The 22,616-nt window shown below is 37.7% G+C and overlaps 1 protein-coding gene across 3 annotated transcripts; it reads left to right on the top strand.

Annotated features, from left to right (window-relative positions):
- Positions 1–17,358: 17,358 nt before the first annotated feature.
- LOC131631182 (histone-lysine N-methyltransferase SUVR4-like) lies at positions 17,359–22,616 on the top strand. 3 transcript variants are annotated; one of them, XM_058901962.1, is made up of 10 exons: positions 17,359–17,456; positions 17,742–17,819; positions 17,925–18,134; positions 18,310–18,913; positions 19,377–19,978; positions 20,094–20,344; positions 20,662–20,728; positions 20,844–20,894; positions 21,190–21,286; positions 21,935–22,616. In XM_058901962.1, exons 3-10 carry the CDS (start codon positions 17,949–17,951, stop codon positions 21,961–21,963), a joined length of 1,887 nt encoding a protein of 628 aa, XP_058757945.1. In that variant the 5' UTR covers positions 17,359–17,456; positions 17,742–17,819; positions 17,925–17,948; the 3' UTR covers positions 21,964–22,616. The 3 variants fall into 3 exon arrangements, with proteins under 3 accessions (XP_058757945.1, XP_058757947.1, XP_058757946.1); XM_058901964.1 differs by lacking the exon at positions 17,359–17,456 and adding an exon at positions 17,530–17,582; XM_058901963.1 differs by lacking the exon at positions 17,359–17,456 and having other exon boundaries at positions 17,593–17,819.

Raw genomic sequence — 22,616 nt, 5'->3', positions numbered from 1 at the left:
AGATCTCGACAAACTAAGAGTATTTGGATGCGTAGCCTATGCTCACATTAGGCAAGACAAGGTCGAACTTAGAGCTCTGAAATGCATGTTCATGGGATACCTAGAAGGAGTCAAAGCTTATAGGCTATGGTGCCTATAGCCAGGTCACAGGAGTTGTATCACCAGTCGAGATGTTGTTTTCAATGAAGCTGAAATGGCTTTTAAGAAAACTGATGATGTTGGTCGAAGTACAGAAACATCTGACGAAGAACTGCAACAGGTAGAGATTCTTGTTGAGGTGGAGCATGTTGATGCTGAATTGCATATCCCAGATGAAGTCGAAGAAGAAGCAGAAGATGCTGAGGATGAGGAAACTGTCGATGACTACCTATTGTCGAGAGATAGGTCGAGAAGAGTTATCAAGGCACCTCAGAGACTTGGGTATGCAGATCTTATAGCTTATGCCTTAATTTCTGCAAGTGAGGTTCTAGACGAAGAACCTAGAGATTACAAGGAAGTTATGAGGAGTCGAAATAAGACTGAATGGATGAAGGCCATGGATGATGAGATGAAATCTCTTCATGACAATCACACTTGGGAACTGATCAAGAAACCTGTTGGGGCAAGGTTAGTCAGCTGTAAATGGATTTTCAAAGTTAAGGAAGGAATTGAAGGAGTGACGTCAAAAAGATACAAGGCAAGACTGGTCGCAAGGGGTTTCACTCAGAAAGAAGGTGTCGACTTCAATGATGTGTTTTCTCCTGTTGTGAAGCATAGGTCCATTCGAATGTTGCTTGCCATGGTGGCACAGTTCGATCTTGAACTGGAACAGATGGATGTGAAAACTGCGTTCTTGTATGGTGATCTAGATGAAACGATCCTGATGAGGCAACCTGAAGGATATGTCGAAAAGGGGAAGGAAGATTATGTGTGCAAGTTAAAGAGATCCTAGTATGGGCTGAAACAATCTCCTCGAAAGTGGAATAGGAGATTCGACAAGTTCATGGCACGCATAAGTTTCATTAGAAGTCAGTTCGACCACTGTTTTTACTTCAGATTTCGACCTGGTAATTCATTTGTTATTTTGTTGCTTTATGTGGATGATATTCTCATAGCAAGCAACAATGTTGAAGATGTGATGAGGGTGAAGTCTGAACTCAATAAGGAGTTCGATATGAAGGATCTGGGAGCTGCTTCCAGAATTCTTGGAATTGACATTCGAAGAGACAGAAAGAAGTCAAAGTTATGCCTATCTCAAGAGGCATATCTACGAAAGATTCTCGAAAAGTTTGGTATGTCGAATTCGAAGCCAGTTGTGACTCCTACAAACCCTCAATTCAAGCTGAGTATTGATCAGTGTCCCAGTACTGATGTCGAAAGAGCCTATATGAATAGCATCCCGTATGCTAATATAGTCGGTTCTTTGATGTATGCTATGGTCTGTACTAGACCCGACATAGCATACGCAGTAAGTCTTGTAAGCAGGTACATGGCAAATCCTAGAAAGGCTCACTGGCAAGCATTGAAGTGGATTTTAAGGTACATAAATGGGTCTCTGAAAAGAGTCTTAATTTATGGTGGAGCCTTGGGTGAAGATGGTAAAGCAACAATTGAAGGATATGTCGACTCTAATTATGCAGGTTGTATGGATTCTAGAAAATCTATTTCTGGATATGTTTTCACTATGTTTGGCACAACAATTAGTTGGAAAGCAACACTTCAAAAGGTTGTTGCTCTATCAACCACCGAAGCGGAGTATATTGCATTAACTGAAGCTGTGAAAGAAGCATTGTGGCTTGAAGGTTTTGCGAAGGAGCTGAAACTTCAAGGTCGGGGTATCACTGTTAAATGTGATAGTCAAAGTGTGTCATACCCCAAAATTTGCCCATGTTATTTTCCACACATAAAATCAAAACAAAAGACAAAGCTCCAAAACACACTCTCCTATACAAAAGCTCTGAACTAGGGAGTTATTAATGCAATGGAAAATCATTGAATCAATGGCTCAAGGTGGTTCCATAGGGTCACTAACATCCCAAAGTATCCCCATATAAAGTTTCAAGTCAAACAGAGCAAATTTAGTCCCTCAAATCCTGATTAGGTCAACAGTCGACTCTCAAGGGCAAAACAGTCATTTCAAGTCAAAATACAGTCAAAGTTCAAGATATTTGGTCAACGACATCCTCATAACCCTAAAATCACCATTTGATCAAGGGTTGATCATGATGATGCAAGGAAAAATCAGAAAAGTCAAAGGTCAAAAGTTACTATTTTGGGCACGAACTGAAAAAGTCAACCAAACTTTGAAAATTCACCAAATATTCATACTTCATCAGAAAAATTCCCACCAAAGCTCATTTTGAAGGGAATTCATTCCTCTATCCAATGGCCCAGGAATCAGAGCTCATAGGTCAATGGTTTGAGAGATATGGCTTCATACATTATAGGTCATTTTCAAAAGTCAACAAAAAGACACTTTTTTCAAAAGGTCATGAAATGAGAATGGAAAATAATTTTGATACGAGACCAAAGACACTAGTTAGGGGACTCTCCAAGGGTTCTAAAAAGTCTTAGAACACTTCCATACCTCAAAAATTGAGGGGGATAGGCCTTGCTAAAGTTGGGCTATTTTGGAGGGAAAATGTGAAGAAGTTTGAATATTTTTGCAAATGGACTCAACTCTTTTTGGCCCAAACTTCCTATACAAGTCTTCTAGAAGCTCCAATCTCTATGCCACGAATTTTTGATTATTATTTGATTTTTTAGTGAATTTTATTCATTAAAAACTAATAAAAATCAAAGATTAAAAGAAATTATGGAGAGATTTGATTTAATTTTAATTTCCAATCATATTCAATCATTAATTGGGCAATATATTTGAATCAAATTCTTGGAAACAAGATTAGTGAAATTGGATGGAGATTGAACATATTTAGAAAGATTTACAAATCAATTTTTCTTAAAATTTCAATTTTGGATTCAAGAAGATTTAGCAAGATTTTTTGTTGACCTAATTGCTCTACTATATAGTCATAATATGTCCAAGGCGTGAGGGAGGTTTTTTGGAGAAGGATTTGCAGCAAAAGAATCGAAGAAAAACTCAAGAAATTCAAGGAAATTTGAAACTCGGTTTTGGAGATTGGGGGAGATTAAAAGCATTCTGAAGGTTGCAACTCGACCATTGGCCCTCCTTGAAGCGTTCCAGACCTTCACCATCGCCCATCGTGCTCAGAATCGCCATCACTACCATTCACGGTTTGCATAAAATTTTTTGATTCAATTATGCTCATATGCTTGTTATAAATCATGTTTGAGTATATATTCTTGACCGTGATGATGTTTGTGAACTTTCAATACCGTTTAATTGCTGTTTAGTTGCATGTTTGAGATTCCACCATGACTAGGGTTTAGAAGCTCTGAATTGGGGGTTCCCATGCTAGGCCGAATTGTACCGAGATAATGGTATCACCGTGTTCAGGAAACTGAAGCAAGTTAATCCATGGATTTTGTTTTGATTTTTGTTGCTTGCATAGTGTTTTTTGGTTCTGCAGGGCTAAGAGAACGCTCAAAACCGTGGCCATAGAATGTGCTCTTTTCATGTTTTCGTGAGGAAGGAGACGAAGGAACCATCGCGCGGTTCTTTCAGATTTTTGAAATATATTATTGTTTATCTTAGTCTTGTTTCCATCGCTTAACAACATCAACGCGCAGCTCTAATGGTTAAAACTTGCGGACATTCAGCGTGAGGGCCTGGGTTCGAACCCTACCCTCCACGCTATTATTTTCATTATTCGTCATAGTTTGCCTTGCAGATGATCCAATGTGCGCGCACTCATCACGACTATGGTGCGTCACGCTTTACCAATCGTCAGATCTTACCATCATCAGATCCAACGCGCATCAGGATGGTAGTCCACCATGGGAGCCCCCTGTGCGCATCACACATGATCATTCAGTTATGTTCTTTTTTCAATTTTTTAATTTTCTTTTATGTATATTCTACTAAAACCTTAAACTTATATTTATTTTTTTCTATTTTTTTTACAATATTCATTCTATGTTATTTATATTACTTATAGTAATTATATTCATTATATTATTTATTTCTCACACTATTTAATTTATTTAAAATAATTAATATATTTTATTAGATCAGTTTATTTACGTATTTTTAATAATTCATATTTTTTATTTTAATTCATAAAATCATAAAAAATATTTTTGCCTGATTAAAATTATTTTCTTTCTTTCGATTTAATTAATTAGGTTGGAAAACCAATAATTAATTAAATTGAAGTTATTTATTCTATTAATCATGGTTAATTTGTACCCTAATCAAGGTTTACGAAGATCAGTCCCTACACTGAGTATTTCTCTTTTCTGTGCCTTTGTCTTTCAGGGTTACTCTTAAAGCACCTTCCGACTACGCGCCTTCAAAATAGAAAGTTAAGTATTAATTTATTTCAAAGTCTATTTTGTTTCCTTTGATTTTAGGGTTTGCCCTTATATTTCTTGAACTATGCATACGTTCACCCTCTTCTTTTGCCTTTGCCATTTTTCAGGGTTGACCCCGAGGTTTCCTCCGACCGCCAACCCTATCAGATCAAGTACAAAGCTAAGTGCTTTTTATTTATTTATTTAAATTCTTTATCTTTTTGCTTTTTTAAGGTTAACTGTGTTTGCCTTCGAACCGATAACGCACTCATTCCTCTGTTTCTTCTTTCTTGTCCAATTTTCAGGGTTTGTCGACTGCCAAAGCTACGAGTATTGGTAACCCTAAACCCTAACCCTGATATTTTCTGTTTTTATTACTTATGCCAAACCCTATTGGGGATCCGCTGGTTACAATTTCCCGCCCCCTTTATTGCTTTATATTAAACTGCGTGGTTAGTAATTTAGGGAGTGAAACCATGAATTGAACATAGATCACTATTTACAAGATAATATAATTGAATATAATCACGTGATTGGTGCACACACGCACGCTTTTGGGTAACCCTCTCTGTTGCCTGTTGCCTGTTGCCTGTTGCCTTGTATTTTGTGCAGAATAGTCAGTCCCTCGAATACGAGGATACCTCAGCCATGTTGCCTCGATAAAAGGTCATGAGACCCTAAAATGATGCTGCCTTCGATACACTAACATGACCTCGACCCTCGGAAGTTGCCCACGAATAAGGCTGAGGTATCTTCTGGTTGCCTACAAACAAAGGCTATTCTGATCCTTCCTCTTAGACTACCTGTCTCTCTATGGCATGGGTCAGTCTTTGGGCAAAGGATATCTCGACGACCCTTCAACCTCCAAACGAAAGGCTTCCTGCCCTCTTATGGCAAGGATAGACCCTTTCATTCTGAAAGGCTAAAAAGAGACCTATCATCTGAGTTTAAGGTAATTGCCCCTAATTGCCTTGCAATGCTCAATTTTCATATTCTTTCTCACAATTCTTCAAAAACTGGCTACGCTCATTTACGAGCTAAAGTCCACTTTTTTTCTTTCATCTACTTTTTCTAAAGACAAACGAGCAAGCAAAGCAATTAAGAGCCCATGGAAAACCATGGATGCAAAGGGTGCCTTACACCTTCCCTTTGCATAAATTACCCCCCGAACTTAGATTTCTTTAAAAGGTTTTTTTCTATTTCTTTTTGCCTTTCCGAATTTGTTTGGATAAAATAAAAGTCGGTGGCGACTCTTGCTTAACCGCGACATTTCGATTGATAAAAAGTCAGTTCACCGTATTACAGAACTGGCGACTCTGCTGGGGAATTTTGGAATAAAAGAGGGGTTACCTTAAAAGTTTAGGATTCACTTTAAATGTTTTCTATTGTTTGCTTTGTTTGTTTTATTTTTCAGGTTTGTCTTGGGAAAACTGAAGGACGAATCCTATTCCCGGATTCAAGAACACTTAAGTTTAGGAGCGGCATAGTCATGGAGACCCCCCTTGTGCATTCTTGGGGTTGGTCAAAATGAAGTTCGCACTTGAGTTAGGCCTCCACTGGTTATTGTGTACCTCTTTTGCATGAGAGAGGTTTACGCATGTATCTTTGGGTGCGTCGGAGCTCAGGGACCTTTAGTCACCTTTAACCCATCTTAAACTTTTAGGAACGTAGTGGGGGGGCTATTCTTGGTGCATGCCAAGTTATGGTCGCTACCCGATACTACAGCTCAGATAGGTTTCTTCCTAAAGTATCATTGCGTGGTATGCATGTACCATGTTCGAGGGTGCTTTAGAGGGGGCTGACAATTCTGAGTCACTTGGTAGAACCCGTTGCTGAAATCTCCTTATCCATAGAAATACCCTTGGGAAGGACACCTGATCAGACCCCATGCAAGCTTTAAGCCAAAAACTGTGTGACTTGTGTGACTTGCGTGACTGATATGACTTGCTTGCGTTTGCTACTAACCTTCGCTTCCTTGCAGGTTTTGTTGAAAGGACTTGTTTGTCCTTACCATCTCGCACTAAGTCTAACGAACTGCATTCGCATAACATCATGACATCATGACATCATAAGCATAACATAATTAACCAACCCTTCAAGGATCTTAGAAATTTAGGGCGCACAATTTCAGGTGCCCTTATCAAAGGTTGATCTCCTAATCAAGGGGCAAGAGGATTTACTTTCCTCTGGCCATATACCTTCCAATTCAGAGATCCAGTACCTATCAAGGGGCAAGAGGATTTATTTTCCTCTGGCCACGTATCTTCAAATTCAGAAGTATCCTGAATCAGAGGCGATGACCCACTCGATATGGTGAGCTTGATTCTTAAAGAAGGACGCTTAAAAATGAAAGCCAAGGTTCTTCAGACGAAGCTGTGACTGATTAAATTCCTAAAGTTGCTAACTAAATTCTTTAAAGATCCTTGAAAACATTTCATTTGCATTCATGACATTGCATATTTCTAACTTTGTTTTCAGGTTCCGCCTCGACAAACATTCCTTTCAAATATAATCGAGATGAAGATTCGTTCTGACAAGCCTTTTTTATATTCCAAAACTTCATCAAAATAACTTATCAACTGCAACGTACAAGCATTCTCAGTCAGATATGGTCTAATGTATGACCCGTTCCGGTATTCTCTATCAGATATGGTCCAAAGTACGACCCGTTCCGGTATCTTCAGTCAGATATGGTCTAATGTATGACTCGTTCTGACATTATTCACCAGATATGGTTTAATGAATAACTCGTTCTGATATCCTTCCTCAGATATGGTCCAATATATGACTCGTTCTGACATTCCAACAGATATGGTCTAATATATGACTCGTTCTGACATTCCAACAGATATGGTCTAATGTATGACTCGTTCTGTTACTCCTCAACAGATATGGTCTAATATATGACTCGTTCTGACATTCCAACAGATATGGTCTAATGTACGACCCGTTCTGGCATTCCTCTTCAGATATGGTTTAATGAATAACTCGTTCTGATGTCCTACGCCAGATACATTCCGGAAACTCGAACCCCGGACATTCTGAAAATGCCAATCAGATGAACATTCTGGAAGCTTGACCCCCAGACTTCTGAAACATTCCAATCAGATATACATTCCGGAAGCTCGAATCCCGGACATTCTGAAAGTTCCAATCAGATGAACATTCTGGAAGCTTGACCCCCAGACTTCTGACACATTCCGATCAGATATACATTCCGGAAGCTCGAACCCCGGATACTCTGAATCTCTACACCAGTTCCACAATAACAACGCAAGCCAGACATACTTGGGCGTCAATTCACCAAAATCAAAATGTCGTTGGCTCAAGCATTACAACATCTGTTGAAGATCAGATTGATTACTCTGAGGGATACCCCTAAGAATTCTAACACCTCCACTCCTGGTGATAAACTCAATGCGAAGTGCGCGTACCATTCCAACCGTCCTGGACATTACACAAACAATTGTCGGACATTGAAGAAGAAGATTCAAGATCTGATCAAGGACGGAGAAATCAAATCCAACTCCCCTGGAACTCCCATGGTGATCACCGCTCATATGCCTATTCATGACAAGACTGATTGACGTTTGGACGGATGAACTTTTGGATCATTAGATCTACTTGCATTTGCATGATTCTTTCCTGTTTGTTTAGACATTCAAATCATGATATACATTATCTGTTTTAATAATCATCATCAGTGCATTGCATATGTTTGTCTTGAATTAATCATTTCGTTATCACTCATTTTTAATTATGTCTTTATTCTGCATATGTTTTTTGTGATATTCAACTCCTGCTAAGCTGTAAGCCTTTTGAGGGAGGATGACGAAAACAATACCGTAACCTTATACAATATGCTTTTGAACGGACTATGTTGACGATGTACAGGCATTGTTTCAATTCCTAAACAGTGGAGATATAAGGATGTTAATCCCTCGTCAACCCCTTTGAGCCTAAGAAGTAGAAGTTTCTTCCTTGTACTAATTAAAACCATTGATTATAACCTGGGGCAGGGTAGTTCTCAGTTAATTTGGCTGTGCATTCTATTTTAAGAGAATCATTCAGTACACCTTTCGATAAAGGCTTCAATCACAAGCGTTCATCCGCACACATCAAAGAAGTGTTGGAGATGACAATCAAAAGACAATGATGGTTCGTCAATCATTAAACAAGACAGTCAATATCTTCAAAAGAAAAAATGAAAAATATATATACAAAGAAAAGCCTGCTAAGTCAAAAATCAAAAGACGACTTAGGCAAAATCAAGGCTTCCCGCTGACTGTAATCTCAGAAATAAACAGTTCAGGCAAAAGTTAGGGATATCAAAAAGATGAAAAAAGAGAAGTCAATATACAACACAATGTTGTGACTACCAAAGGAAGAAGCGACTGCCATCTCAAAAGCGTTCCTTGCTTGTGAACCATCATCATTATCAAAGGTGCGAATCCAAAAGTCTCTTGGAACCTGAATGCACAAGTTGAATTAACTGAGCTTAGGATCGAAGATCATCACGAAGAGGGGTGGGTACAATCAATTTTTGAGCCTTTATCCTTCGTTTCTTAAACCGTGAACCAAGCCACGTTACAACCCTTAAAAGTCCTAACTGAAGCATGGTTAGTTCGAAAGCATACTGTCACAAAAAAGGTATCCTGACTCCTTAAGGTTTACCACAAATGCTGAGTTGACACTTCGTTTTTTTACAAACATCACGTTTTTATAAACATCACGCTTTTACATATCCAATTTTAATGTTTTTCAACAAACTCAAGACAGACATATGCATTGCATCTCATGAACTAATTATTAAACATATTCTGCTACATAATTTCAAAAGTTAGCATCAGAAAGAACTAGCACAGGGTATGACTAATGACTCAAAGTTATTCCAACCAACAAAGATTACTCCAAAGAAGCAATGTATCCTACATATACAAGGGGCATGACGCAGTTTATCCAATCAATCTGGGGCAATCAAGTCAAGAATCGAAGAATCTCTCAAATTCTAAACAGTCAAGGGCATACACCCAAGTGGACCCGAAGCTACTTCCCGATCAGTCAGGGGCATCATACGATTACTAGGGGCATGTCGCCCATAGTGCACATCTCATAAAGTCCTCGCAAGGCGAATCTTCCCAAAGTTCCTACTAGCAGGGGCAAATCTATGCAAGTCCAGTTCGACATCTTGATCAATACTCAGTGACGTGTCCTAATCAAATCCAGGGATGGTAGTTGCTATAATACTGGAGGAAATATTCAAGGCATCCATGCCTTCCCGCAATTCCGATTTTACAAAATCATATCCCCACAGAGCAATCCTCAAGAAGATATCTTCAAACATACTCGTCCTGACAAAGACATAGCTCCCCAACAGAGTTTACATCTTCGACACTATTACTTCTCCAACAAGTTGCTCTTCTTCAACATGGTCCATTTATATCTCTAAATCAGGGTACATCAAATTACTGATCATCCCCAAGCAGAAATTATAAATCCCCAGCTGAGCATCTTCAAGACGAAATCCAAACTACAAAGACTTGGAGATTCTCGACTAAATCATATTTGCATACCATATGACACAAACATATTCATACATCGCATACATCACTGCATAACAAATCCATAACATACGAAGTTTCTCATTTATTTTGAGATACTCATTACATAAACACATGCATCATGACATAAGAAAACTAACCTCTACTTTTCAGGATACTACTACCTCTATTTTCAAGTATTAAGTCGACACCTTTGACGGTTCCTTAACAACCCACATCAAGAGTTAAGTCGACACCTTTGACGGTTCCTTAACGACATACTTCAGATATAAGTCGACACCTTTGACGGTTCCTTATACAATCTATCCGCATATCTGAGTCGATACCTTTGACGGTGCCTCAACAATATGCTTCAAATTTAAGTCGATACCTTTGACGGTTCCTTAAATAACCCAACACAGATTTGAGTCGATACCTTTGACGGTTCCTCAACATTCAAAAGAGGGAAGACAGCAAAAGCAGAAATTGCGTAACAATCTACACTCTAACAACTATCAGATGGCATCTACAAGCCCATCTCCGACAAAAGTCCCTACTTCAAATAGGGCAAATTTCTTGGTATTCTTATGTTCAATCATCTCCAACCTTCAGATACCGACTGGCATACAGACCACTCTACATCTTCAGGTTTAAGATAATTGAACAGGGGCAGCTGTCATACCCCAAAATTTGCCCATGTTATTTTCCACACATAAAATCAAAACAAAAGACAAAGCTCCAAAACACACTCTCCTATACAAAAGCTCTGAACTAGGGAGTTATTAATGCAATGGAAAATCATTGAATCAATGGCTCAAGGTGGTTCCATAGGGTCACTAACATCCCAAAGTATCCCCATATAAAGTTTCAAGTCAAACAGAGCAAATTTAGTCCCTCAAATCCTGATTAGGTCAACAGTCGACTCTCAAGGGCAAAACAGTCATTTCAAGTCAAAATACAGTCAAAGTTCAAGATATTTGGTCAACGACATCCTCATAACCCTAAAATCACCATTTGATCAAGGGTTGATCATGATGATGCAAGGAAAAATCAGAAAAGTCAAAGGTCAAAAGTTACTATTTTGGGCACGAACTGAAAAAGTCAACCAGACTTTGAAAATTCACCAAATATTCATACTTCATCAGAAAAATTCCCACCAAAGCTCATTTTGAAGGGAATTCATTCCTCTATCCAATGGCCCAGGAATCAGAGCTCATAGGTCAATGGTTTGAGAGATATGGCTTCATACATTATAGGTCATTTTCAAAAGTCAACAAAAAGACACTTTTTTCAAAAGGTCATGAAATGAGAATGGAAAATAATTTTGATACGAGACCAAAGACACTAGTTAGGGGACTCTCCAAGGGTTCTAAAAAGTCTTAGAACACTTCCATACCTCAAAAATTGAGGGGGATAGGCCTTGCTAAAGTTGGGCTATTTTGGAGGGAAAATGTGAAGAAGTTTGAATATTTTTGCAAATGGACTCAACTCTTTTTGGCCCAAACTTCCTATACAAGTCTTCTAGAAGCTCCAATCTCTATGCCACGAATTTTTGATTATTATTTGATTTTTTAGTGAATTTTATTCATTAAAAACTAATAAAAATCAAAGATTAAAAGAAATTATGGAGAGATTTGATTTAATTTTAATTTCCAATCATATTCAATCATTAATTGGGCAATATATTTGAATCAAATTCTTGGAAACAAGATTAGTGAAATTGGATGGAGATTGAACATATTTAGAAAGATTTACAAATCAATTTTTCTTAAAATTTCAATTTTGGATTCAAGAAGATTTAGCAAGATTTTTTGTTGACCTAATTGCTCTACTATATAGTCATAATATGTCCAAGGCGTGAGGGAGGTTTTTTGGAGAAGGATTTGCAGCAAAAGAATCGAAGAAAAACTCAAGAAATTCAAGGAAATTTGAAACTCGGTTTTGGAGATTGGGGGAGATTAAAAGCATTCTGAAGGTTGCAACTCGACCATTGGCCCTCCTTGAAGCGTTCCAGACCTTCACCATCGCCCATCGTGCTCAGAATCGCCATCACTACCATTCACGGTTTGCATAAAATTTTTTGATTCAATTATGCTCATATGCTTGTTATAAATCATGTTTGAGTATATATTCTTGACCGTGATGATGTTTGTGAACTTTCAATACCGTTTAATTGCTGTTTAGTTGCATGTTTGAGATTCCACCATGACTAGGGTTTAGAAGCTCTGAATTGGGGGTTCCCATGCTAGGCCGAATTGTACCGAGATAATGGTATCACCGTGTTCAGGAAACTGAAGCAAGTTAATCCATGGATTTTGTTTTGATTTTTGTTGCTTGCATAGTGTTTTTTGGTTCTGCAGGGCTAAGAGAACGCTCAAAACCGTGGCCATAGAATGTGCTCTTTTCATGTTTTCGTGAGGAAGGAGACGAAGGAACCATCGCGCGGTTCTTTCAGATTTTTGAAATATATTATTGTTTATCTTAGTCTTGTTTCCATCGCTTAACAACATCAACGCGCAGCTCTAATGGTTAAAACTTGCGGACATTCAGCGTGAGGGCCTGGGTTCGAACCCTACCCTCCACGCTATTATTTTCATTATTCGTCATAGTTTGCCTTGCAGATGATCCAATGTGCGCGCACTCATCACGACTATGGTGCGTCACGCTTTACCAATCGTCAGATCTTACCATCATCAGATCCAACGCGCATCAGGATGGTAGTCCACCATGGGAACCCCCTGTGCGCATCACACATGATCATTCAGTTATGTTCTTTTTTCAATTTTTTAATTTTCTTTTATGTATATTCTACTAAAACCTTAAACTTATATTTATTTTTTTCTATTTTTTTTACAATATTCATTCTATGTTATTTATATTACTTATAGTAATTATATTCATTATATTATTTATTTCTCACACTATTTAATTTATTTAAAATAATTAATATATTTTATTAGATCAGTTTATTTACGTATTTTTAATAATTCATATTTTTTATTTTAATTCATAAAATCATAAAAAATATTTTTGCCTGATTAAAATTATTTTCTTTCTTTCGATTTAATTAATTAGGTTGGAAAACCAATAATTAATTAAATTGAAGTTATTTATTCTATTAATCATGGTTAATTTGTACCCTAATCAAGGTTTACGAAGATCAGTCCCTACACTGAGTATTTCTCTTTTCTGTGCCTTTGTCTTTCAGGGTTACTCTTAAAGCACCTTCCGACTACGCGCCTTCAAAATAGAAAGTTAAGTATTAATTTATTTCAAAGTCTATTTTGTTTCCTTTGATTTTAGGGTTTGCCCTTATATTTCTTGAACTATGCATACGTTCACCCTCTTCTTTTGCCTTTGCCATTTTTCAGGGTTGACCCCGAGGTTTCCTCCGACCGCCAACCCTATCAGATCAAGTACAAAGCTAAGTGCTTTTTATTTATTTATTTAAATTCTTTATCTTTTTGCTTTTTTAAGGTTAACTGTGTTTGCCTTCGAACCGATAACGCACTCATTCCTCTGTTTCTTCTTTCTTGTCCAATTTTCAGGGTTTGTCGACTGCCAAAGCTACGAGTATTGGTAACCCTAAACCCTAACCCTGATATTTTCTGTTTTTATTACTTATGCCAAACCCTATTGGGGATCCGCTGGTTACAATTTCCCGCCCCCTTTATTGCTTTATATTAAACTGCGTGGTTAGTAATTTAGGGAGTGAAACCATGAATTGAACATAGATCACTATTTACAAGATAATATAATTGAATATAATCACGTGATTGGTGCACACACGCACGCTTTTGGGTAACCCTCTCTGTTGCCTGTTGCCTGTTGCCTGTTGCCTTGTATTTTGTGCAGAATAGTCAGTCCCTCGAATACGAGGATACCTCAGCCATGTTGCCTCGATAAAAGGTCATGAGACCCTAAAATGATGCTGCCTTCGATACACTAACATGACCTCGACCCTCGGAAGTTGCCCACGAATAAGGCTGAGGTATCTTCTGGTTGCCTACAAACAAAGGCTATTCTGATCCTTCCTCTTAGACTACCTGTCTCTCTATGGCATGGGTCAGTCTTTGGGCAAAGGATATCTCGACGACCCTTCAACCTCCAAACGAAAGGCTTCCTGCCCTCTTATGGCAAGGATAGACCCTTTCATTCTGAAAGGCTAAAAAGAGACCTATCATCTGAGTTTAAGGTAATTGCCCCTAATTGCCTTGCAATGCTCAATTTTCATATTCTTTCTCACAATTCTTCAAAAACTGGCTACGCTCATTTACGAGCTAAAGTCCACTTTTTTTCTTTCATCTACTTTTTCTAAAGACAAACGAGCAAGCAAAGCAATTAAGAGCCCATGGAAAACCATGGATGCAAAGGGTGCCTTACACCTTCCCTTTGCATAAATTACCCCCCGAACTTAGATTTCTTTAAAAGGTTTTTTTCTATTTCTTTTTGCCTTTCCGAATTTGTTTGGATAAAATAAAAGTCGGTGGCGACTCTTGCTTAACCGCGACATTTCGATTGATAAAAAGTCAGTTCACCGTATTACAAAGTGCAATACACCTGTCGAAGAATTCAGCCTATCATGAGCGAACTAAGCACATTGATGTGAGGCTGCATTTCGTCAGAGGAGTAATCGAGCGTGGAGAAGTCCAAGTGCTGAAGGTTTCGACTGAAGACAATGCTGCTGATATGATCACCAAGACATTGCCGAGTTGCAAGTTTTTCCACTATATGCAGTTGATAAAGTTGCATGAAGAAAGCTAGTTTGTTCCCTTGATGTTGTAGAGTTGGATCCAAGGTGGAGATTTGTAAGATATTGGATTGAACTCTAGTATGGCCGAAGGGTAGCTTCTTGGTTCGACAGGGTTAAGCATGAAGTCGAAGGTTGTTCACATGCTTGTGTCGAAGATGTTAGGGTTGTTAGCATGTTAAATTAGGTTTTAGTGTTTAAACCCTAATTTGTTAAGTTAGCTTGTTTATTAAGTTGGCTTGTGTAATGGGCCTTGTGGAAAAAGGCCATTAGTTAGTATGTTAGGTTTTATTATAAATAGCATACTAGTCTCTCATCATTGCTAAGTTGCAAATCCTAATTTAGGGTGAGAGAGGTTATTTGTTATTCTTGTAAACTTGTAATCTTGTTCTAAGAGAAAGTAAAAGAATAGCAGTTGTAACCAATTATTGTGTTCCTCTTCTTCCTTGTCCTTTATTCTTCTTTGGTTTATACTCTGTTCTTGGCATTGAATTCACAACATAAAGTTTAACAATTTCATTCAAATGTTCTTGAAATTTTTATACTACACTGCAAGCAAACAAAGAAAATATTTTAAAATTTAACAATTTCATTAAAATTTACCACAGTGACACCATCTTTATGATTCATAGTTTTGTGGATAATACAATGTCTGATTTAGTACCTCACTTTTTAAACTCCCTCTTTTTGTTTTAGTTTTTATTTTACATATTCTTACCCTAATAATTTCATTTTCTCCCTTTGTCTTCTCTTCTAATTAAGCCACACAAAAGCCTAAGCAACCTCTATCTTTCTTCTCTTCAATCCTGTTGAATTCACTACAGACTATATCACACTCTTCATCAACAATGATGTCCCATTTATGGTGATGGTGTAGTAGTACATGTCTTCCATTGTGCTCCTATCTCTCTTTTCAACATGTTTCCACTTCGTACTTATGGATTCACTAATGGTGTTATCTTTGTTGGACTCTGAGTGTCTTAATCCATCTCTCCTTACTCAAGGAATTGAAAGTGTATTCTTTTTAATAAGCATGTAAATTATATATTTGTCAGTGTCATTTGCTTAATTGATACTGAAAATCATCAGATATATGCTTAATTAAGAATTATATTGATAGTTATGCATTGATAATTGATCGTACCTGATCAGAAGAATCGTCGTAGGCTGCTCGGACTGGATCTTCTAGGAAGGAGGAGGGGGGTGTACCTGCAAGGTACTCCGATGCCAAAGTGAGAAGACGAGCAAAGGAGTGCAAGTACTAGCTAAAGGTTAGAAAGAAGTGAATACCTGACCCTCTAGTCAAATAGGGTATTTATAGCCCCCAGCGCTGGGCCATGATCTCGCTATTGGGTTGGATTCCCAAGCCCAACTAGGAGACTGCCAGGTTTCCCGAGCGGAAATATCGGAGGTGCGTGCATGCCCTCTGTCCTGGTTAACCGCTCTGAAGTTCAAGGGAGACGCGGTCTTTTAGGAGCCACGTGGAATCTGTGTTGTTCGGAGGGTTGGATATGAAGGAGCCCTACGCGGAGCAGGTTCCTCGGTAACGAAGGTGCTCGTGGGGAATGCTAGTGCCGGGCGTCGGCTCGCGGGGAGCACACGATCATGCCGGGTGCCACATGGTCCGTGGATACGGTCTTGCCGAGCATGACTAAGGTGGGCATCCTAGGCACAGAGGAGGGTCACCGAGGAACGTGGGCCTCTGAGGTTTACTGGGCCGAAACTATGTTGGGCCTAACCTTGGCCCAGTCCAGAACAATAATATTTTATATACTTATGAATATTTTGGTTGAAAGATGGAGAAAAAAAAAGGATAAACGGATGAACCTATAGAGTTAGGCATGACAATAGAATAGAGTGGAGACAGTTTATACCTCTCTCATATTTAAATTTGAATCCTCATCCATACAGTGGAATAAGTTTTTTTAAATAGAAATATTCCTTATTTCGAATATCAAATTACATTACAAATAATAAATAAAATAATAAAAAAAATTCCATATATACCTTTCAAAATTTTGGAATAATAAACCACAAATCAAAATATCAAAATATATTTAATATTCTAAATTGTCAAAACTAAATAAAAATGATGGGTATTAGTGTCCCTATTATTTGACTCGTCCCCATATTATATAATTGGGGAAAACCCCAAACCCGAATCTCAACCCGAAGGAGAGTTTCGAATGAGTCTCCACATGTAGGAGTTATATTTTCATGTCTAGGCAGAGTATCTCACTAAAGACCTAAAAGCCAAAATCAGACCCATTTTTATTGGGGAGAATTGGGTTCGATCAGAGAAATTAAGACAGAAGACACGACTGGAAACATTTAAGTTACCTCGGTCAGTACATCACATCTTTTACACACGGTCAGTACATCACATCTTTTAAAAAAATATAATTTATATCTGAATTAAAAAATAAATAATTTTTTTTAAAATTAATTCTTAATAATAGTGTAAAACAGCTTAGACAGTCATTAAATTTTATGATACTAATCATTTTAGATTTCATTAAATATACATATTTTTAACAAATATATTACATTATTACCACAATCAGAAACGGACCCACCCATGACCCACCCACCACTAAACAATGGCTCCACTAATATTTGAAGGGAGCGTGAGAAAGACGCGCGTCCGTTGGAAGTGATTCTTTTTATTACTGTTATAAGACATTTCTCTTCTCTGTAAAACCCAGCACCGAGAAGTGATTCTGTTGTGAATGCAAACGACACTGTCAATTCAGGTAAAACCATTTCTCTCAAACTAATTCCCTCCATTCCCCTTTGTTTACAAATAATTGAAAACTCAAGACATTCTAAACCCTCGTCTTGCTTCTCAACCACATTGTCTTGTTCTTCGATTCTCACTGGTTCAATGTTTTCTCTACTGTTCCGTCTCTTTATCTTCCCTTTCTTGCTTTCACTTCAATTTTCACATTTTCTCACTTTCCGTTCTCCGCCGATTACTTTACGCTTCCCGTTCTCTGATTATTAGTTTACGTTTTTCTTTTGTTCTTACTCGTTTCTAGGTTTCAATTGTTGCATTAATCATCGCTGTTAAGATCGTGTTCAAGAATCAAGATTGACTTCAGTCGAAACGTCGTTCGGTAAGGGTAACTGATATCTGTGATTTCTAATCATATACTGCATTTTGTTTTTGTTTCATCTCGGAAATTATTGAAATATTGTTGTGATTTTGTTGAATTTGGTAGCGTCTGTTGACTGATTGATCATAAATGGCACCACCCAATCCGAAAGTTATAGCGGCTTTCCGCGCAATGACCAACCTTGGAATTCATGAATCCAAAGTCAAACCAGTTTTAAAGAAACTGATTAAATTGTATGAAGGAAACTGGGAGCTTATTGAAGAAGAGAATTATAGGGCTCTTGTCGATGCTATTTTCGAAGAAGAAGATAATCAGGTCTATACTATTTCCTGCATTAACATCTATTTCTTTTTGCTTTGTCTATTCAATGAAATGTACTCTCATTTCTCACATGCACAATGCTTGTTCATTGTTATTATATAAGAATGTTAGTTTTTTCTATGTTTCTTTATTACTTTTAATTCTATATTATATTTTTTCAAATATATAGGAAGGAGGGATTGAGGCTGAAGCTCCTGCGCCAGTACAGCAAGTGCGACCTTTGAAGAGGTTGCGTTTAAGAGGCCAGGATGGTCAAATTTTACGCCTTCCGACTAGTGGCGATAGCCCAAGTTTAGTTGTCTCTCCAGTGAAATCACGCCTTCCAACTAGTGGCGGTAGCCCAAGTTCACCCGGTTCTCCATTGAAATCACGCCTTCCGACTAGTGGCGGTAGCCCAAGATCACCTGCCGCCTCTCCATTGAAATCACGCGGTAGCCCTAGTTCACCTGCCTCCTCTCCATTGACATCACCTAAACCAAGACCTGGCACAGTACCTGAAAGTGGTTCCGAACTGCAGCCTCAAAGCCCATCCGTGTTATCCAGAAGAAATGCCCTTGCTGACAAGGGAAAGAAGCCTATCTCACCTCTAGATACTTCAAGAAGGAGAAAATCTATATCTGACAGAAGTCCATCTAAAGAACGGGCTGTTGAACCAGGAACCTCTCCATCGCCAAAAACCAAGACGCCCCATCCTTATCCTTTTATCACCCCCAAGGAAGAGCCTGTCGATGAAGAGGCAGATTATGAGGTTCCCATTTCAATGGTTTTTCCTGGTAATCAGCTGACTATGCCTTGAAAAGAAGTTTCTATCTTTTCTTTTTTTGTGGGTGCGGCGTAACATCTACCTGGCAACTTTTGCTCTTCTGTTAATTTCTGTTAAATCCAATAAGAAAAAATACATGATTTTTTTCAGCAAAACTCAATGTTCAAATTTTGGAACTGATTGATTTTTTTATCCTTTAAATTCTAGCATTATATGGCATCCCACCACGTGATTCCTTGACTTATGTTATATTTGCAAGTCTCCTTTTGCATACTTCTGCATTTCCTTAAAGCCTGCCTTAAGATATTTTCTGTTTGCTTTTGCATCAGAATAATCTCTTTTTGGTCTTATACAAAAAATGTTACTTTTGTGCCATTTATTTTTCTTCTTGGCATTGTATTGTTAACCCTGCATTCGTCTCTGTATTAATGATTGTCTGATCAGTTTTCTTTTGACATACTTTCATTCTAAAGAACCTCTAAGTGCCGGAGAGCAAGATGACAGCAACGCAATGGCATCACAATGCAGGAACGAAAATGCTGAAGATGAAGCCTCGGTTGCATCTCAAGTTCCTGTTTCTCTACCCTCCCCAAGTGACCCAGATGACATAACAAAGGGAGAAGAAAAAGTGAAAATTCCATGGTTGAATAATTCTACTAATGATAAGCCGCCTTTGTTTCACTACATGCCCCAAAACACGGTGTTCCAAGATGCATATGTTAATATTTCTCTATCACGTATTGGGAACAAAGATTGTTGTTCTACTTGTATGGGCAATTGTGTCTTATCATCTAAACCATGTTCTTGTGCAAATAAAACTGGAGGGGATTTTGCTTATACTGCACAAGGTGTAGTAAAGGAAGAGTTCTTGGAAGAGTGTATTGCCAACAGCCGCACTCAAAGTTTTACCTATTGCAAAGAATGCCCACTTGAAACATCAAAGAATGATGGCTGTTTAGAACCATGTAAAGGACATTTGAAGAGGAAATTTATTAAAGAATGCTGGAGCAAATGTGGCTGTGGGAAACATTGTGGCAATCGGATTGTCCAGCGTGGAATAACTTGCAACTTGCAGGTGATTGTTTAATGTTGATGTCATTGAGACGACACTAGTGCATTCTTTCTGTTCTTTAACACATTTCCCTTACAATATATTGAAATGTTTTCTCTAATGATTGTGTTCTACTCAGGTGTTTTTAACTTCAGATGGAAAAGGGTGGGGTCTTCGCACCTTAGAGGAACTTCCAAAAGGTGCATTTGTATGCGAGTTTGTTGGAGAAATTCTGACAGTCAGAGAGCTGCATGAGAGGAACAAAGCTAGAAAATATACTTTACCAATTTTGTTGGATGTAGAATGGGGCTCGGGAGTTGTAAAGGATAACCAAGCTCTTTGCTTATATGCAGCATCATATGGAAATGCAGCCCGGTTTATTAATCACAGGTATTTAATTTCCCAAGTTTCAACAGGAGTCATTTGTGATTATTTTTCGAAGTTTAGCAATAGATATTATTTTCTTCTCTTTCTATTTTGTTAAATTTTTGAAAACTAATTAGCTTTTTGGACTATTGATGTTGGGTTCATCAATACAGATTTTTAACAATTGTTCGGTTTTGAGATAATGGGATGACTAGATGATTGAAGAAGAAAAAAAAATCCATTTTCTAATTGTTTTCATAGAATAAACTCATGCCTAATGTAAGAAGACAATGGGCGTGATATGGCTGCACTTACTCAATAATTCTATTCCGTTATGGCAGATGTTTGGATGCAAACTTGATTGAGATCCCGGTTGAAATTGAGAGTCCATCTCATCACTACTATCATGTAAGAAGTTAACAAATCCACAAAATTTCATTTGTCATTTATACTTACAGTCGTTGCCTAGGTTGACCCCATAGAAACATTGCTTACTGATGTTTTTGAATGTTCAAACATGCAGTTTGCCTTCTTCACATCCAGAGAAATCAAAGCACAGGAAGAGTTGACCTGGGTATGTGTCTTTAGTTCTATAATATGTATGGTGAAGGGTCCTATAAATTAGCAACACAGATGAATTGAGATAATTTGAGTCAATCATGATTGATATAAAGTTTTATGTGGTACTTGGCTACTGATTGAAAAATGCCATGTGCACTGGTTCTTTGGCTTTTGATCGGCCATTTGTTACTACTGAACATCTTCATAGCTTCTCATTCTTGTGTAATTCACATTCTTTGAATTGTTTACTTATACAAGAATTGATTTTTCCACCTCTAGAAAAGCTAATGGGCATAGTGTTTTTGCAGGATTACGGCATCGACTTTGATGGCGATGATCAGTCACTTGAGCTGTTTAAGTGCAAATGTGGCAGTAGATTCTGCAGGAATATGAAGCGAACAAATAGTAAGTTTAATCTATCATTAGAGTCTAATGTGTGCTTAACTTTTTTTTTTACTCTCAACATCAATGATATAACCTTTTCCCTTTTCAAAATCATTGAATTAATTCTAAAATATCATATGGTAGTTGTAATTGTTGGTTGCAGGGGTTCTTTTATTGTCATAACATGTTTTACACTACATAAACTGCTCATCCTATTGCTTAATTGATAATTTAAAAGGCTTTGCTCGTACCGAACTATACATTTTATACTAAGTAGGTATTTGGAAAATTTTATCTGGCATTATCTTGCAACATATGCACTTTGTAAATATTTGGAAGAGCATTTGGGTATAGCTTAAAATAAGCTCTCAAGTTGTTTTGAACTAATTTTTCATAAGCTTCTGCAAAGTTTCCCTTCGTTTCCCTCTTCAGTTGTAGAAACAACTTATACATAAGACTCTCACAACAAACTTTAATTGTATTCATGTTTTGCTTCTTTGATGATTCCTGTGTTTTATATTCAATATCTGATTGTTACAAATTCAAAGATTATTCCTTCTAATGTGGAAGTTATCACTGAGTCACATCTGTGGTGCTCTTTTCCATGAATCTTCATCACTTTCAACTTTCAACAATGTTGCTAATTCGATTTACCCTCTCATAATGCAGGAACAGTTAGATCGTTCGCTGCTGCGTGATTGATAGGCATTATTGGCTAAACTAGTTTTGCTGTCAGAGATCCGTGCTGCTGATTGATAGGCATTCTTTTTTGTTGTTTTGTTACGAGGTTGGATGTTACAGCCATCTGAAAACTATAAGTGCCATTTTGCATTCACGTTTCCACTAAGAAACCACACATGTTTCTGAAAGTGTACTTGCGGGGGTACTTTTAGACGGCCCAACATTGTTTTTTTTCTTTCTGGATGGATATATGTATCCAGACTCGAGTTAGGGTTTGGAGGAAATGTTCTCCGAAAACTTAGGCATTCATGGCCCAAAATTGAAAATAACCTTTTTTGGCCACTAGCAAATCTGAATCTTTGATGTTTTACTGCATCATTCTTGTTAGCATTTTTTTTGGTGCTAAATACATTAGACTATTGCTTGAGAAAATTTGTCTGCCATTTTGTTGGTTGAAGTGATAAAGTGAAATGGCCATTTTAGTATTGCTATTGCTACGATCAACAATCGAAATGAAATAATCGGTGTTCGTTCTTTTAGAAAGTAGCGAATAGTAGTAACAGACATACAGTATCTTCGGACTCCGGCGTCAATAGGATCACTTCCTTTTCCTTAAAGTTTTGTATTAAGATCCAGGATTGTGAAACCACTCATTCATGTTTCTTTATGT

The sequence above is a fragment of the Vicia villosa genome, unplaced genomic scaffold, assembly GCF_029867415.1.
Source record: "Vicia villosa cultivar HV-30 ecotype Madison, WI unplaced genomic scaffold, Vvil1.0 ctg.000790F_1_1, whole genome shotgun sequence".
In the NCBI taxonomy this organism is placed as follows: domain Eukaryota; kingdom Viridiplantae; phylum Streptophyta; class Magnoliopsida; order Fabales; family Fabaceae; genus Vicia; species Vicia villosa.
The sequence above is the reverse complement of the archived record's forward strand: the minus strand, read 5'-3'. Positions and strand labels throughout refer to the sequence as shown.